The 14916-nt window shown below is 41.4% G+C and overlaps 1 protein-coding gene across 2 annotated transcripts in view; it reads right to left on the minus strand.

Moving 5' to 3' along the window:
- ptprga (protein tyrosine phosphatase receptor type Ga) overlaps nucleotides 1-14916 on the minus strand; it is a 538553-nt gene that overhangs the window by 138506 nt on the left and 385131 nt on the right. For both annotated transcript variants that reach the window (XM_039797848.1, XM_039797847.1), the window contains exon 6: nucleotides 8090-8156. In XM_039797848.1, coding sequence (XP_039653782.1) covers nucleotides 8090-8156 — 67 coding nt within the window. The remainder of the gene's footprint in view (nucleotides 1-8089; nucleotides 8157-14916) is intronic.

Raw genomic sequence — 14916 nt, forward strand, 5'->3', positions numbered from 1 at the left:
TTTAACACTGAAACTCTGCTTCAGATTTCATCTTCGTATCCAATCAGTTCACTTTTAAGGTTGCTTTGGATGTGACTGAAGTGCGGATTTTCTTTTTGAAAGCCGGCGGGCAAATTTTGCACAGAAATGTCAGATTTTTCGCATCCTCACCGACCTTGTCATAAAACTCGTTTAAATGATCATACGAAGCCTCCTTGCTGCCGTCTCCTCCATAGACGTCTCTGCTTTTTGTTTTGATGACGCATACGGCGGTGCGACACTGGTGGCTGGTGTTGCCAGATTGGGTGTTTTTTATTTTTTACATATTAAGGCCTGTTTACGGTGTGTTTTAGCCGGGGTTTTCGCCTGCAAGGCTCTATAGAAATCTGGCACCCTATTGAACGAAGTTAAACTGAGATAGCGTGCCGTTCACAGACACCAGAATGAACGAGTTCACGGTAACGTTCATCAGGCAGTAATACAGTACGTCCAGTTCACGTTCGCATCTCATCTCCGCACCGGTCACAAAGCGATCCTTCTCCTCTTTGCTCTCAGTCTCTCTCTCTCTCTCTCTCTCTGTATGTCTGTGTGTGTGTATGTCACTCTCTAAGGTCACAGACCTCTTCTGTATTTATTACAAATGACTAGAGGTCACCAGGCAATACTAACCCTGTGCGAATAGGGCTTGAGTAGGAAACTGCATGTCTGTGGTTCTGTAAAGTGTCTGACATACAGAAGACTGACATGAGCAAGCAAACTACAACACTGCCTGTGGTCAGATTTCAGGGGATTAAGTAGTGTGTGTTTGGAGTATGTATAGTAGAGGTCAGGGCATAGAGGGACAGAGTTAGGCTTCCATTGCTAAGGTGCTGCATACAGCTGTATATTTACACACTTCTCTGTGTCAGCATTGTGTCATTTCCTCTGTTTATCTACTCGGGCGTCTGTCCTCCGGCTGCTCTCGTGTCACAGTGCTGAAATGAAGCCATTCCTCCTTACCGGCACACATTACAAGTCCATTAATTCACTATCTCACTCACTGCACAAATTCTCCACTGACTTAGCACACTGTGACCCTGATTGGCAATGCATTTTAAAGGCTGTACAAATCTTATGGTGGTTTCTGTCACGGTTGTGGTTTTTCCTGTTTTATTTTGTCAATTCATTCCCTGTGTGTTACTGTTTCCCTGTTTCCCCGTTCTCTGTTTTATTTACCTAGTTCCATCCTTGTGTGTGTTTCATTCTTTAGTTTCCTGTTTTACTTTGTAGTCTCTCGGTCCTCTGCTGAACCGGGAGTTGTTCTGTCCCTCCTCGGTGAAGCTCAAAGCTCAAAGCTCTTATTTCTGCCCCCAAGAACCGAGGAGCGAGCATCGAGGAGGGATCATCGAGGAGCCACCAGCGAGGACGCATCAGAGCAGCCCTTCCAGGAAGCCTTGCAGCTGAAGAAGTTGCTAACTCTGCCCTTACAGCTGACGAGTTCATGAGACGCTTCAGAGAAAAGGACGTCCCATCCCTCTAAAACACACGGTTCCACTCTCCTCCCGTGATTTCGTCGTGTCTCTGATTTCGGGGCCTCCTCGGTGGGAGGGACTAAGACGCGAGGAAGGGAGGCAAGTGGAGGAGTCGAGGAGGCAATTTTTAAGCGACATGAGAAGCACCTTCTGTTTCTTCTGTGTCATGTTTTATTTTACTTCGTGCCTTGCATGCCTTTATGATTGTCTGCCCCGCCCTGATGTGTTCCACCTGTTCAGCAGCCCTCATGTCACCTGTTCCTCGTTACTACCCTCATCATCTGGTGTATTTAGTATCTGTGCTTCCTTTGTCTGTTGTCACATCGTTGTGTTTGTTACTCCCTCGCTGTTCTGTGTGCTTTTTGATTCCCTAGTCTTTAGTTTTCTTAGTGTTTTTGGAACTCTTTTGGCTTACCTCTGCTGCTTTTTGCCTGCCTGCCTGCCTGCCTGCCTCAGGAATCCCTTTGTTGAAAGCCGTCTTATTTAATCAATCTTCTAAATCTTCCACTGCCTCCTAGTCTCTGCACTTTTGGGTCCAAGCCTGCATCCCTAGATGCGACAGTTTCCTCTGATTTTGAGGCACTGTCGACCCTGTTGCACTTCTGTAGGAATTTGAAGAAGAGAAATTCAGTGTTTCTGTCTTTTTCTCTCCGTCTGTAGGCCTATCACTGTACCAGTTGGGTTTAATCCCATAGCACTCTCCTTCACATCAGATCTGATGTGGCTCCACTCCACAGTGCGCGCACGGTAAGCTTCTTTTTCATCCTCTGCTCAATAGGATTTCCCGAAATTTGGGGCAGACACATCCATTTATCTGTCCTCCTTTCTTTCTCATGTTGTATTTTTTATTTTTTGGGGGGATTTTATTCACAGCCTGTATCTTGATTTTAGTGAATACTTGGGCAGTTTGGGCACAATGTTAACTAGTTATGCCGATATTATTTTAAGACTATTTTGCACTAGTAGAAAGGCTTTAAGAGTTATCTTTTATTTACGTTTTTTGATTTTGGACAGCACACCTTTCCTTCAGACTGTCTGGCGCACTGCATCTTGAAATGCCTCACATCCAGCTGTGCTGTGCATTACTGTATGTCAATGTGAGAATAACTTTGAAAGAGGTAAGAAAACTGTCTGTCTCCCAAGAATAATTCTCATGTGCTCTCACACTGAACAGAATCCTCATCCTCCTCCTTCAGGAACAATATGAACTAACTTTATTTCACTTAAGTATTTCGTTTTACACTAAATTTTATAGTAAATTTCACTGCAACCTGGAAAGTAGTTGTTAGGATTTGATATATCTCTCAAGTCCTAACAACTACTTTCCAGGTTGCAGTGAAATTTAGTATTGGTGTTTAGTATCGGTATTAATGCATTTGGATATTCTATCAGCTTTCCTCTGCTTACAAAATTTAGCACAATAATCTGATGGGTGGATTGCCATGAACCAAATGCTGTAGATGATCAGGATGGTGATAGCAAGTGATGCTTATGATGCCAATGATATTGATAATGTGAGTTCTGCAATCTGCAAGAACCAGGTTGCTTATAAATCACTAAATAGTAGTGACAGCACCGTTTGGCTTAGTTATTAATGCCGTTTGCTACTTAGCTAGTTTATGACAAATTGTTTTGGCTGTGCTTTCTAACATGATGTCATTGTGCTAACCGAGCACCATTGGCCTTTACAACGGAGCCGCTTCAATACACTTGTTAGATAATGTTTCATTACAGAGTTCTCTGTTGATTTGTGTTTGTCGCTGTGTGCTCATGGTGGAAAATTTATGTAAACCAAGTTGAGTGCAGGTCCCCTTCAAGGCCAGGCTAATGTTAGAAGTCCCTCTAGAACAGTGTTTCTCAAATGGGGGTACGTGTACCCCTAGGGGTACTTTTTTTCCTACCAAAAATGTGACATTTGTGTTGCCTTCTTTGGACCTAAACTTGCCTTCCTTCCTATACTGTCCTTCTACTTTTTACAAGTTTCTCGCTTTTTTCTTCTTATGTCACTGTTTTTAAAGTTTTTGATACCTTTTTGGCCTATTCTTGCCTTACTTCCTTCTTTCTACCATCTTTTTCCAATTTTTTGTCTTTTTTTTTTTTTACAGTTTTTGTGTTGTTTGTTCTCATTAGCAATTAAAAGTTTGTTTTTTTCAGTTACAAGGCTGTTGGTTAGTAAATCTATCGCTGACAGCGCTTTACTGTTTATATACAATTTTTTTTTTTTTTTTTTACCGAAAATTATTAGCGCTGGTCAGGGGGTACTTGGCTTAAAGAAACAATTCAAAAGGGGTACATTATTGAAAAAAGTTTGAGAACCACTGTACTAGTGGATAGAATGTGTAACAACAACCACATGCTTGTAGTGGCATTGAAAATGCATAAGCCTGAGTAGTGTAGTACACATTATTTAACAGGCTGCATTTGAGCATTAAATATTTGAATATTTCTTTGAATATTTAAAAAAGTAACAAATGGAATTTGATTGGTATCATGGAGGAGGATTGACAGCTCTATACTACATACGGTATTCTGACAATTTTTTGTTTTGTCAAAAACAATGTCAAATGTATTTTGATAATAAGTTCAGGGGACATAGTTAATACATTAAGTATGGTGGGTTTTTTTTGTTTGTGTATATTGCAGTGTATATTATTTCCCATGAAATCAATAATGCTTTGATATTGGAATTTACAGTATTGACATAGCAAATATATTATGTACATTATATCTTCTGTCAAAGGTGTTGTCCAGAAATTGCATGAAGGCATAATGTCATGTGTTCAATGTTCTATCCGGTCCAATCATCCCCACTGTGGAGTTAATGATGATGATGAATACACTTTGGCAGCAGTCTATCGTGTGAGGATCACGTGTGTGTGTTTGAACCTTTTTCACTGTAATGATAATGATCTCTGCAATCGTGATGAGGACGTCTCTAGATAATGCACATAATTCACTACAGCCAACATTAAAATGAAAAGTATGAGAGCATGAGAGGGCTATCACTGCGCTCCTCCTCCTCCTCTCCACCGCCGCCTCATGTCTTTACCATCATCCCACCACATCATTATCAGTCTTTACGTTTGCCTCCAAAGTCCCTGCAAACCCTGTGTCGACAATGGGCTCCCCTCTTTTCGACGCCAAAAACCCTTTCATGAGTCCGCTAAAAACCCTTTCATGAGTCCGCTATGTAAATCACCCTCAGCCTTTTTACCAGGCTGATTTTCACAGGGATGGCGCCGAGCCGCTCGCTGGCAAACTAGTCAGAGGGCATTTGTTCCATCGAGGTTTCATGTAAAATGCAACAATGCATGGGGCACAAAAACAGAGGAGTCAGATCTGCGCTGCGTGTCCGCCAGACAAGCCCGGCAACAAGAGCACAAGAGCACCGAGCGCTGTGAAAGATTTAACCACCCGCTGCTCCACAGAGTAACGCTGGCGGAGACGGAGCAAATTAGCCAACCACCTTCCCTGTGGGAGCGATGGGAGCTCGGCCTTGATTGAACTTGAGTGGTCTTTGTGTTAGATGAATTATGGAGGCCGGGTAGTTTTTCTAAGACAGCTGAGCAGGAGATAAAGTGCAAGTATCATGCGGTGGGGTTTTATCAAAGTTTTGTGTATGCCGAAGCTCTAAAATTCACTCTGAAGCCGTTCTGTTGATGGAAGGGGAGCAGGCCCCTTTGGGGCGGACAAGACAGAACATTGCTTTAGGATACATTTTTTGATCATGACAGGGATGCACTCTGGGGCTGCGTGCAGGAGACAACTGCTTTTTGACTGAGGGCATACAGTCCTAACAAAACATGGATGTAAAATAATTTTATGTAAAGGGGAAAAAAAAAAAAAACACTGAACTCCCAGAAGTCCTAATTTATTGTGTGAATATAAAATATGAGGCACTAAATGATGCAAAAGGCTAAGGCTTTTTTTCATGAGTAGTACAGTCAAAGCTTAAAATACCCTGCAGTTAAAAGTTTGATAAAATAGTTTAGGTAAAACTGTATGGTAAGAGTACATAAATTATCCCAAATTCATGCATGACTTAATTCTTGTAGTACTTCATGATCTATCAGCATTGTGAATTATTGCAACAACTAAGGTATCTCCATCATCATGATTTCTGAGTTTTTAATTATGTTCATGTCTTCTTCACAGGTGAGTCTGCAGTTAAAGGGACAGGCCAAAACTGACCAGTCACAGCAGTGCACATGTATCCTGTTGTAATCATCAACCAAGAGTTTAGTAGTGTCAATGCATATCTCTCTCTCTCTCTCTCTCTCTCTCTCTCTCTCTCTCTCTCTCTCTCTCTCTCTCTCTCTCTCTCTCCCCCAGTCCGTATTTACCACCGATAAATAATATGATCAATGGTGGTGTATTTATGTGTTGCTTAAGAATCAATCATCTACAAAGTACTAATGCACAGGTATACATTCTAGTTCTCTAGGATACGGATTATTTTTTATAGGTAAAGTCATATCACATTTTCACACCTGAGGACTTATTTGAGCTAGAGAAAGTCTCCTTCCTTTTTATTATTACCCTGGTCACGAAGGTTATGTTTTTTACTGCTGCCCCAATTTTCATGAAATTTGGTGGAAAGGTGTAGCATGGACCAAGGAAGAGCCCGTATTTTGGAGTGGACTGACCATAGCAGAGGTCTGTGCTTTCTGAGTGTGCTTTGAGTCTATATATATTTTTGATTTGAGCACACTTGCCTCACCTGAGGCCATCAGTTTGTTAAGACAGAACCATCTGAGAAGCAGTCATTGGAAACCGTTTGGGAAAGGGGAGCGGGCACTTTCAAAAAAAATACCTGGCAGGTGATTGGATGAACCACGTTTTCTATTAAACTCTTGCAGAAGCCAGTCGGTAGAAGAGCGAAAACAACTTTTCCATCGAGGAAAACATTCCGTGCCATTCTTTTCTCTCTTTTAATGAAGAAATATTCTCCAGTTATGACGTAACTGATGCTATTGCAGCATCTAAGCTAACCTCTGTAGGAGCCGCCATTGTTGTTTTGAACAAACAGCTGACCAGCACACACACCTAAACCCGTGCTGCAGTAGCTCCTCATAGGACGCTGATGGGTGTGAACTGCTTCTGGTTCAGACTCAAACATATTTCTTGAAGCCTGACAAGATGGGTTTTCGTGTGATCCTTGATCCCCCGGTTTTCGTGTTGGGTTTTCGTGTGATCCTTGATCCCCCCTCGGTTTTCGTGTTGGGTTTTCGTATGATCCTTGATCCCCTGCTTTTCATGTATCTTGTGATATCTTGAGACTCCAGCTGCCGTGCAAGGTAAACATTTGCCAGGCAGCTATGCTTTTACAGTTTGCCTCTTTTCATTCCATTTCAATATTTACATATATTGGATCAGTTTATGTTAATGTTTAACTCTTACCAGAAATTATTTAATTTCTCATTACCTTAATGTTACCTCCCTTTGCCTTTGGAGTTTGGGTTTCTCTCTCTCTATAATGCCACCATAGCTCAGATAGATAAGGGCTCTGTTAGCAGAACTAATTTACCATGCTAATTCCACATCCCTCCTGAGTACAGTGAGGAAATTAGCAAAGCAAATTTACAGTTCAGATATTATGCCCCATCAGTGTGTTAAGCGGGTCTGGACTCAGGTCTAGTTTTTAAAATATATCATGGCTCATGACAGGAATATTCTTCTGCTGTAATAGTTTGCAGATAAATGCAGCTGCAAATTGAATTTAATTAGTTCAACTGAATTAATCTGGAGTCGTCACAATACTGGAACTTGATTGGCTGACAGCAGCAGTTCTTCCGATGACCAGTCAATGAGGTAAACCTCCCGAATTAAGGCCTTACAGTTCAACTGCTAAAAAAAAATGGCCTGGGTGAACACAATCCCTGTGTGTGTCCCAGCAAATGCAGGGAACAGAATCTTGGACTGATGGGTTACTACGTAAGTCCATATTTCAACACAGAATATGTAATAGCAAGTCGACAAGGCCAATCTACCAAAGGCTGGTCACTGATGACAGAAGCTTAAGCACAGCAATGCTACTGAAAACGGTAGTCTCCTCCATCTTCTGGCCACCAGGGACAGAACAGGACTTAATGATACGCTAAATCTGTGGGCTGGAGAAACAATTAGCTAAAAGGGGCTAAAAGCTTGAGTAATGACTCCATGCACGTTTTAAGCTATGAATACCAACTTTTGCCTTCTAACAGGCGATTAAGAGTCCCTTCATTTAGTTAAAACAGGCTCAAGAACATACATCGGTCTATCCTGTTGCTAAACCGAAATCAGTGGGCTGCCAGAAAAGATCTGGATTCGAGGATATTGTGGAACATGTTTCTTTGCCGTGGCTATTGATGTGTCTTCTTTGTACTATGTGTGTAATTGTCTGACTTTGTGTATAATCTTTTTTTTTTTCTTTTTTTTTAAGAGGAGCTGACTGGGAACGCAAAATGAATTTCAGTTTAAACTGAAGCTAAAGTTGTAACGTAATAGTGCAAGATGGATATATTTAGAAAATCAAAACTCCTACAATCCTGGCTCTATAAAGAGTCAGTGCACAGTGTGACTGTTGGGTGGGGTGTGGGGTGGGGGGGACTGCCACTCACCGTGATGGACCACCCCCTTCAGTCCGTGGATTATGGGGTCGACAGCAGGATTGTCCTTCCCTCCCACCTGAAGAACACAAAAAGGAACAAAGCATTATGTAAAGCAGACATGATACATTTTTGTATATTTTTCTAGTAAGTCTCCAAATATTGTACATCTGTGCTTGCTCCAACAAATTATATTGGCATGTTTTTTTAGTTTTTTTTTTACATGAATTGATTCATTTCATTTTTGTATATTTGTGTTTGTTAGTACCTATTATAAATTGTACCCTCTGCTGCTGAAGTGACTCAATTCCCTGCATGCAATAAGTGTCCACTTATCTAAGCCTACATGATACACACATCTATGAACAAGTGTCTGCAAATGTGTCTATTTTAACTGGATATGTTTAAAGGATGAATATACATTATGTGGTTAAAAAAGCTTGTTTGGCGACTCATACTCCGTTATAACAATAGTACAGTAAATGTAGATGGTGCTAAATCTGGCGAAAGAAAAGGGCAATTAAAGTGACAGAGAAAGGTTCGAGGGAGATGCTGAGAAAACAAGTGCAGTGTAATTAGGAGGAACAAACAGGAGCAATCAGCAAGCTCTCGAATGTACTCTCCGTCTGAACTCAAAGAGCGTGTGATGTCATAGTAACCCATGCGTTTTCATTGTCTTCATTTTGTTCTTTTTGTCATGGATTCTGGAAAAACAAAAAAAATATCAAAGCAAACCAAAACAATACCTTAACGGCTAAATACACCAGTGACTTTCGAAAGAACCCTTATAAATATACATGACAAAAATGATTCATATGACTGTTTTCTGATCTGCCACTGGTTTGAAACGATTTGATCAGGATGGTTTTGTGGGTTGTATCATCTACTGGCACGACAGTGTTTGCTAAAAATTTACATACGAACATGTTTGGTTGCTCAGGGATGAGTCAAGTCGCAGTGACATGTTCTGTAGAAAAAACTACAGAAAGTGGACCTGTTTCATGGACACACATGCCTGTTTTTACACAACAATAATATGTATCCAAATGCACACGTCTCCCTGGTAGAGCCTTTGGGAAGCTGGATAAGATACGCTTGACGCTAGAATGGATGGTCCTCGTGACACTCGAGTAACTCAATTGCAAAAAAAATCAACGCTGCAAGCTTTGCATAATCAATGTAACTATACAAAGCGCACTGTTTCCGCACGGATGATTATTACTGTTGCACAACGGGCTTACGCTGTTGACAAATGCGGTGAAGAAGACGTGATTTGATGATTGCTAAATTTAGGAACAGAGAGAAAATAGTGTGGATTCTCATCTGGAATGAAATGAGCTTTACAAATGTAATTTGCTTAGCTTCACTCACTACCAGAACAACTACAATTAGCTACTGATAATACTACCACTGTGATGACTGCTACAACTACTGCTACTACTACTACATATACGGTACATGTCTGTGGCATCTACCACTGTGGCATTTTTGGCCCTTGCTTCCTATCATTGCATGCTAGTGGGCTTGCTACTAGCAGTTATCAGTTTCTCTTCAATGACCAGAAAAAAGGGGCTACAAGCTCCTACAACCGCAATGGCTGCACCTGATTGGACAAATGCGTCACAAAAGGGCTGTCTGCTCCTGGATATCAAAACGGACCAACATGGCGGCTCGTTTGGAAAACCTTCTCGTATTTTATGAAAATAGTTCACCCAAATGTGTTTCTGAAAACATTTAAAGCGAGAAATAGGCAATGCAGTTGCTGAATCTGTCGTCATTTTATGCTAATGAGGAGCGGGCGACTTGAAGCACCGCTTTTCCAAAGCCCCCGCGATGCTACCAGAATGCATTGCACGGCTGCTCATTAGACAATCAATGGGAGCCGTGAAAATGACGCTTCACGGTGGACACGTTCTATTGCAACTACCACTAGCCACTCCTAATGCTAAAACTACCACTGTGACTACTACTAATGCACTTTAATTTGTCACGTATACTTACTAAAATTGCTACTACAGTGTTCCTACCACCATTACTACAACAACCACTGGTAGTAGCTACATACAGCTACAACAACAATTACTACTAATGTCATAAACCTTATTTATTTATTGTATATATTACATTTTTTTTTTATCTTTCTTAATTGTATATATTAGTTATCTTTATACTTGTTGTACCTGTTCTTATTGCAGCGTGGGTTGGAGAGAAACGTGTTTTTGATTCCTATGTAGGTCTGGCACATATTGCAGAATTGACAATAAAGTTGACTTGACTTATGGTACACACATAATCAAACTGCAGCATATGTAAAAGCAGTCACAGAATGTCCAGAGCATTCTCATTGAAGAGGTATTATGTTTTAGACACTGAGAAACAGCTTCTTGTGAATAATCCAAACTTCCGCAAAGCCACTGCCAGCATCCATATCCAACGTGTTGCATGGAAAGCTGAGACCGCCAAGACTACTGTCATGCCTCCCTCCCTTCCCTAGACTCTCCACAACCTCTTGTCTCCTGGATTTGGAAACACACACTTGTTGGCTACCTGGATTTCATTGGGATTTGTGCTTTCACTGCTTGCCTGCTTGGACCATGGAAAAAGCACATTGAACTAAAGCCAGCCGGGTCAATTTCTGTGCTTTTATCAAGCACTTAAACAAATCCTATCCCAAAGCAACCCATTTTTGTGGATTATATGTTTCACAAATTCATATAATTTCCTTAATCTGTCCAAAAAAAACATTGAATTCGTTCTATTTACTCGCAAAGCTGTGCAACACAAAAATGTTACTGTGTGCCATGATGCATGAAGAGCTGATTATGGGGGCAGCTACAGTACATCCTCCAGGTGCCTGGCTGCTAGATAGACTGTCCCAGACGCTCACTTCCAACTTCTGATTGGCTGTTTGCCCAGGAGAACAGCATTCCTTCACTGGGTTACAGTTCTTCTTGGACAAAAGCAACACATGTTAAACTAATGTATTATAACTCCCAGAGCATATTTCATTTAATCTCATTTTGGTGGTTTTGTTAAAGTGTTGCCTATTCACTCATGGTGACTCAGCAGTTCACACATATCAGCTTCTTTGTTGGGTGAAGCTTTGATGACATACTCCAGACTGTTCTTGCCATCACCAAAAAACAGCGTTCTGGTTGCTTTTAAAGGTATTACTAGTCTGATTAATAGCATGCACTACTGCACTTAAAGCCAGAAGTTCCAAAGTTAAAATTTACATAAATCTCTTTATTTCCCACGCTACTGCTGTGTTCTTAAAATCCCCAATGTATCAAAGAGTTTTGACGTGTTTTACATGTTTTGAGCCCCCTGAATGGTTATTTTTACATGATTTGGGGAGTGGGTTGTATTTCATATTTTTCCGAGGGGGACACAGCTCCCTTTTCTAAATCTTTCTAAAGCTTTTCTAACTACGTGTTCATTTAGACCCACACAGGCTGCTGGCTCTGGAGGAAAAATGGGTGAGTTTGGGACCTTGTAAACTGCATGTGTGGTGATCGACAATGGTGCATTACACACTTGTATAGTGCATGCTACCAGTAAAGTACAAGATTGAAGGATACCTGACTCTTACATGTCATCTGTATACCGTATACCTTATCTAAATAATCTGATTATGGGTCTTTGCGTTTGCACAAGGTACTGATAAGGGGTCATGTTAGTTCAAATCTGCCCACAATGTGATTGAATGCAAATATGCAAATTAGGTCAACACACATCCTTAGTCAATTAAATGATGTGGAATACTCTTAAGGTATTGAGAAACAAATTGGCAGGGGAGGAACAGCAACAGGCATCTAGTAACAAATAGCAAAAATGCAACACAGATGTCTTCTTACTTGATGGTTTTATTTCTTAAGGTGCATAACAGTGGCTAACGTTTCGATGTAAGGTTACATCTTCATCAGAGTCCTTGGAGAGAATGGGCAATGAAGCCCTTAATAAAAATTATCAACAGGTGTGATTGTGCACAGGAGGGGCGGTGGCAATCTGAAGATACACCGGCAATTCTTTGCTATTTTATACTGTCAATTAACTGTGTCAATTCAATTCAATTTTATTTATAGTATCAAATCATAACACGAGTTATCTCAAGATACTTTACAGATAGAGTAGGTCGAGACCACACTCTATAATTTACAAAGCCCCAACAATTGCAGTAATTCCCTCAAGAGCAAGCAGTGCGACCAGTTCGACAGTGGCGAGGAAAAACTCCCTCTTGGGAAGAAACCTCGGACAGACCCAGGCTCTTGGTAGGCGGTGTCTGACGGTGCCGGTTGGGGATGTGATGAACAGTGGCGATAATAGTCACATTAATAATGGAACAGTGACTTCAAATGGTAGTCGTAGTAGTTCATGTCATATCAGTGCGCTGCAGGGCATTACAGGATGTAGCATGGCCCAGCAGAGCATGGATGGACGTAGCAGGAAGCAGCAGGACGCAGGATGACATTGCAGGGCATCGCTGAGCTCAGCAGGGAGTGCAGCAGGACCATGGCGACAGCTGCAACCAGGATCTTGGTGCCAACGTTCTCCAAGGAAATACGCTGGGGGAAAAAAACATAAGGACTCCGGAAGGAAGCTAGGAGTGTCCAGCCTTGGTTGCACCGGATTGTTGTGGTCTGCAGAATCGCAGAGAACTCTCCTTTTTACAGGCATCTAGTAACCTATTTAACACTAGAACGGCCACAGCACACGCCGTTGACCATTGTGATTAACACATGGAATTATTCCGTCATTGTTAATGCAATGTTTCCTTCCTGCCCTGACTTTTCCTTAGTACCTATTCTGCACATTCTAATATCGCCATAATGATAGAATAACTGTTAGGGCTTTATGGTGTTGTTTTTCACAAAAACATCACCCTTCAGCTGCCAGGAGCAGCGGCGATTAATGTTGGTAATCTCCTCCGCAGACGAATTGATGCATTTGCATGACGTCCGTACAGCGCATTGAGACAATGAATAGAACATTGAAACTCATTTGCACGCCAATATTCACTCGCATGCACTTATAATCACTTATAATCACAATAATGCATGTAGGCCCACAGTAGTCATCCTGCCATGTGCGCAAAATATCAGAAATGAAAGCGAAACTGATCACATTTTCTGTCTGACTAAAAAGTTGTGTGCGCTATTCTCTATATAATTATATCAGGAATGTTATTTATGCGACTCATTTGACCAAAACACTAACCTTTCTAAACTGAATTATGTTTATAGGTTGGATGTGCGTAATCAGATTTAGAATCAGAATGTTGAGTGTGTTGACTGTTGAACTGAAAGACACATGGAGAGACAAATATAAATGCTGAAGGGACTTATTTTCCGCCATGAAATTCCTGACAATACAAATTCCTAGGATTCCCGGGATAGTATGCTTCTGTTCCCGGGACAAAAAAATCTAATTTTGGGGAAAAATATAAATCCCTAGTTATTACTAGTCTTAGCTCGATGCAGCTGTATGGGTTTCTCTTATTTTTCCTTTGCAGTTGAAGGGCTCCTCTCCACCTCCTAATGTAGTCTGGCCATTCCCTTACTATCCTGATTACGATGTTAAAAGCAAATATTAAAGATGCAATAGGTAAGACTTATAAAACTAACTGTCTGTCATATTTGCTGAAACTGACCCTATATTCCAATAGAACTACATAAAGCAGGTAATAAAAAGGAGACTGTTTGGCTTTAGCAGAAAGGGGGGGAGGGACTGAGAAGTTGTTGATGTTCAAATTCTTTGGCCAAGTCCTGCATCTTCATAATCCTACCTACAGCACCTTTAATATCAAGGGGAAATAGGGTCTTTTGTCTCAGGCTGTCTGACTGTGACATTGAAGAGTGTTGTGCCACATTGAGCCGAACAATGTTTAAAATATTTAAACTTTTATGAACAGCTAAAAAGCAATAGGAGACTTTGTGACGAATGAGTAACACAAGTGAAACACTGAACGAGAAAGTAACCTAAGGGAAGAGAACAAGTTTAATTGTGGCAACGTAAGACACAGTTTTTAACTTACCCCCATCCAAACACACACACCACACACACACACACACACACACACACACACACACACACACACACACACACACACACACACACACACACACACAGAGCATAATCTTTTCAAATAGCAGAAGAAGTTAATAACTGGAACTGCAATAAAGAGCTTGTTTTTGGTACAAGGCAAGACAGAATGTGGGTGAGTAAAAAAGTGTGCGTGTAAAGGCAAAGAAGATTAAGAGAAATAAAGGCGGCCATGGAGACACAGAGAGAAAATGACATACAGAGAGACAGTGAGGAGAAGGGAAAGAAAGGAGGACAGAGGGAATTAGCGTTTCATTATTAATGTTTGTCTCTGAAAGCCCACAGGCTCGTCCCCCGAGATCCTCAGCCACCGGGCCTCACATCACAATGTCCTACTCTCTCTCTATCTACCCCTTTATCCCTCTTCAAATCCCGCATTGCTCGCTCTTTCTCATCACTCCTCCCCATAGCTCCGTATCCCTCTTTCTCTCCAGGGACAGGCCACTGCAGTGACAAGTCAGAAAAAAATGAAACGGTGGTACAATGTGACATGTCCTCATATTTCTCTCCTTCACAACTTTTCTTTCTCTCTCATCGCCCGTCCCTTCCTCCCACTGTCATCCAGCCAAGATCCCTCACTATGTATCCTCTCTCTCTCTCTCTTGACTTCCTTCACCTTCATCTGTGTCTTACAGAGACTCAACATCCCCCCCCCCCTTTGCCTTTGGCAGCACTAACTGCTGATAAAGCAATGGTGTAATGGATGTAATGGTCAGACTTCTTTCAAAGAAGACACA

The sequence above is a fragment of the Perca fluviatilis genome, chromosome 4, assembly GCF_010015445.1.
Source record: "Perca fluviatilis chromosome 4, GENO_Pfluv_1.0, whole genome shotgun sequence".
Classification (NCBI taxonomy): domain Eukaryota; kingdom Metazoa; phylum Chordata; class Actinopteri; order Perciformes; family Percidae; genus Perca; species Perca fluviatilis.